General features: G+C 46.9%; 1 protein-coding gene across 26 annotated transcripts in view; it reads left to right on the top strand.

Moving 5' to 3' along the window:
• AHNAK (AHNAK nucleoprotein) overlaps positions 1-3,926 on the top strand; it is an 84,519-nt gene that overhangs the window by 17,467 nt on the left and 63,126 nt on the right. For 3 of the 26 annotated variants that reach the window (XM_032283125.1, XM_032283139.1, XM_032283126.1), the window contains one exon: positions 22-2,736. The exons of 4 other annotated variants lie outside the window; for them this stretch is intronic. In XM_032283125.1, coding sequence (XP_032139016.1) covers positions 22-2,736 — 2,715 coding nt within the window. Of the gene's footprint in view, positions 1-21; positions 3,746-3,926 lie in introns of all 26 variants that reach the window. 19 more of the 26 variants (XM_032283140.1, XM_032283133.1, XM_032283144.1 and 16 more) reach the window with 17 other exon arrangements.

Below are 3,926 nucleotides of genomic sequence, written 5' to 3' on the forward strand. Positions count from 1 at the left end.
ATGCCTGAGATGCACTTCAAGGCCCCCAAGATCTCCATGCCTGATGTTGATTTCAATTTAAAGGGACCCAAAATCAAAGGAGATGTTGATGTTTCTGCCCCAAAGCTGGAGGGAGAGTTAAAAGGTCCAGAATTGGATGTCAAAGGTCCCAAATTAGATGTTGACACACCAGAGGTAGCCGTGGAAGGCCCAGATGGCAAATGGAAAACTCCTAAGTTCAAGATGCCAGACATGCACTTTAAAGCTCCCAAAATATCTATGCCAGACCTCGATCTACACTTAAAGGGCCCCAAGACAAAAGGAGAGGTGAATGTAGATGTTCCCAAATTGGAAGGGGATCTTAAAGGGCCACATGTGGATGTCAGTGGGCCAGATCTTGACATTGAGGGACCAGAGGGCAAATTGAAAGGTCCTAAGTTCAAGATGCCTGATATGCATTTCAAAGCCCCCAATATTTCTATGCCTGATGTTGACCTAAATCTCAAAGGACCCAAAATCAAAGGGGATGTAGATGTGTCTGTGCCTGAGGTAGAAGGTAAAATTGAAGTACCAGATGTGAACATCAAGGGCGCCAAACTCGATGTAAATGCCCCCGATGTCCAAGGCCCAGACTGGCACCTGAAGATGCCTAAGATGAAAATGCCCAAGTTCAGCATGCCTGGCTTCAAAGCAGAAGGCCCTGAAGTCGATGTCAACTTGCCCAAGGCTGACATGGATGTCTCAGGACCCAAGGTAGACATTGAAGGCCCTGATGTTAATATTGAAGGACCAGAGGGAAAGTTGAAAGGACCCAAGTTCAAGATGCCAGAGATGAACATCAAAGCCCCCAAGATCTCCATGCCTGACTTTGATTTGCATCTGAAAGGTCCCAAGGTGAAGGGTGATGTGGACGTTTCTCTGCCCAAAGTGGAAGGTGACCTCAAGGGTCCAGAAGTTGACATCAAGGGCCCCAAAGTGGAAATTGATGCCCCAGATGTGGGTGTTCAAGGCCCAGACTGGCACCTGAAGATGCCCAAGATGAAAATGCCTAAGTTCAGCATGCCTGGCTTCAAAGGAGAGGGCCCAGATGTGGATGTGAAGCTGCCCAAGGCTGACATTGACGTCTCAGGACCCAAGGTGGATATTGATGTTCCAGATGTGAATATCGAAGGTCCAGAGGGAAAGTTGAAAGGGCCTAAATTCAAGATGCCTGAGATGAACATCAAAGCCCCCAAGATCTCCATGCCTGACATTGACTTAAACCTGAAAGGTCCCAAAGTAAAGGGTGATATGGATGTTTCCCTTCCTAAAGTGGAAGGTGACCTCAAGGGCCCAGAAGTTGATATCAAGGGCCCAAAAGTGGACATTGATGCATCTGATGTGGATGTTCATGGCCCAGACTGGCACCTGAAGATGCCCAAGATAAAAATGCCCAAGATCAGCATGCCTGGCTTCAAAGGAGAAGGCCCAGATGTGGATGTGAACCTGCCCAAGGCTGACCTTAATGTCTCGGGACCCAAGGTGGATGTTGAATGTCCCGATGTGAACATCGAAGGACCTGAAGGAAAGTGGAAAAGTCCAAAGTTTAAGATGCCTGAAATGCATTTTAAGACTCCAAAGATATCCATGCCAGATATTGACCTGAATCTCACAGGTCCAAAAATAAAAGGAGATGTGGATGTTACAGGCCCTAAGGTAGAGGGAGATCTGAAAGGTCCTGAAATTGACCTCCAAGGCCCCAAAGTGGACATTGATGTCCCAGATGTTAATGTTCAGGGTCCAGACTGGCATCTGAAGATGCCCAAGATGAAAATGCCCAAGTTCAGCATGCCAGGCTTCAAAACAGAAGGCCCTGAAGTGGATGTGAAGCTGCCTAAGGCTGACATTGATGTCTCAGGACCCAAAGTGGACATTGAAGGCCCTGATGTTAACATTGAAGGACCAGAGGGAAAGTTGAAAGGGCCTAAGTTCAAGATGCCTGAGATGAACATCAAAGCCCCCAAGATCTCCATGCCTGACTTTGATTTGCATCTGAAAGGTCCCAAAGTGAAGGGCGATGTGGACGTTTCTCTGCCCAAAGTGGAAGGTGACCTCAAGGGCCCTGAAGTTGACATCAAAGGCCCCAAAATGGACATTGATGCCCCGGATGTGGATGTTCATGGCCCAGACTGGCACCTGAAGATGCCCAAGGTGAAAATGCCCAAGTTCGGTATGCCTGGCTTCAAAGGAGAGGGCCCAGATGTGGATGTGAACCTGCCCAAGGCTGACATTGATGTCTCAGGACCCAAGGTGGACATTGATGTTCCAGATGTGAATATCGAAGGTCCAGAGGGAAAGTTGAAAGGTCCCAAGTTCAAGATGCCAGATATGAACATCAAAGCCCCTAAGATCTCCATGCCTGACATTGATCTTAACCTGAAAGATCCCAAAGTGAAGGGTGATGTGGACGTGTCTCTGCCAAAAGTGGAAGGTGATGTGAAAGTTCCTGATGTGGATATTAAAGGCCCCAAAGTGGACATTAGTGCCCCAGATGTGGATGTTCAAGGCCCAGACTGGCACCTGAAGATGCCCAAGGTGAAAATGCCCAAGTTCAGCATGCCTGGCTTCAAAGGAGAGGGCCCAGATGTGGATGTGAACCTGCCCAAGGCTGACCTTGATGTCTCAGGACCCAAGGTGGACATTGATGTTCCGGATGTGAATATCGAAGGTCCAGATGCGAAACTGAAGGGCCCCAAGTTCAAGATGCCGGAGATGAACATCAAGGCTCCTAAAATATCAATGCCTGATTTAGACCTCAATCTCAAAGGCCCTAAAATGAAAGGAGAGGTGGATGTTTCACTTCCAAATGTAGAAGGTGATTTGAAAGGACCTGCTCTTGACATAAAAGGCCCGAAGATAGATGTAGATGCTCCAGATATTGACATTCATGGCCCTGATGGCAAATTAAAAGGTCCAAAACTGAAGATGCCTGACATGCATGTAAACATGCCCAAGATCTCCATGCCAGAAATTGACTTGAATTTGAAAGGTCCAAAACTTAAGGGAGATGTTGATGTCTCTGGGCCCAAATTGGAAGGTGACATTAAAGCTCCCAGTTTGGACATAAAGGGTCCAGAAGTGGACGTTTCTGGTCCTAAGCTTAATATTGATGGCAAGTCAAAGAAATCTCGTTTTAAGCTTCCCAAATTTAATTTTTCGGGCTCCAAAGTTCAGACACCTGAGGTGGATGTCAAAGGTAAAAAGCCAGATATTGACATAACAGGTCCAAAAGTTGATATTAATGCTCCTGATGTCGAGGTCCAAGGAAAAGTGAAAGGATCCAAGTTTAAAATGCCTTTCCTGAGTATTTCATCTCCCAAAGTATCTATGCCTGATGTGGAGCTAAATTTGAAAGGTCCCAAAGTCAAAGGAGACTTAGATGTGGCAGGTCCCAATCTAGAAGGTGACATTAAAGGTCCCAAAGTTGATGTTAAGGTGCCAGAAGTCAATCTTAATGCACCCGATGTGGATGTTCATGGTCCAGACTGGAATCTGAAGATGCCCAAGATGAAAATGCCCAAGTTCAGTGTGCCTGGCTTAAAAGCAGAAGGACCAGATGTAGCTGTGGATCTACCAAAAGGAGACATCAACATAGAGGGCCCAAGTATGAACATTGAGGGTCCAGAGCTCAATGTGGAAGGTCCAGAGGGAGGCTTGAAAGGTCCCAAATTCAAGATGCCTGACCTGAATATCAAAGCTCCCAAAATCTCCATGCCTGACCTTGACTTAAACTTGAAGGGCCCCAAGGTGAAAGGTGATGTGGATGTTTCTCTTCCCAAACTTGAAGGGGATCTGAAAGGGCCAGAGGTTGATATCAAAGGCCCTAAAGTGGATATCAATGCCCCAGATGTAGATGTTCACGGCCCAGACTGGCACCTGAAGATGCCCAAGGTGAAAATGCCCAAGTT

This window comes from Sapajus apella, unplaced genomic scaffold (assembly GCF_009761245.1).
Source record: "Sapajus apella isolate SASKATOON/1434 unplaced genomic scaffold, GSC_monkey_1.0 scaffold14, whole genome shotgun sequence".
In the NCBI taxonomy this organism is placed as follows: domain Eukaryota; kingdom Metazoa; phylum Chordata; class Mammalia; order Primates; family Cebidae; genus Sapajus; species Sapajus apella.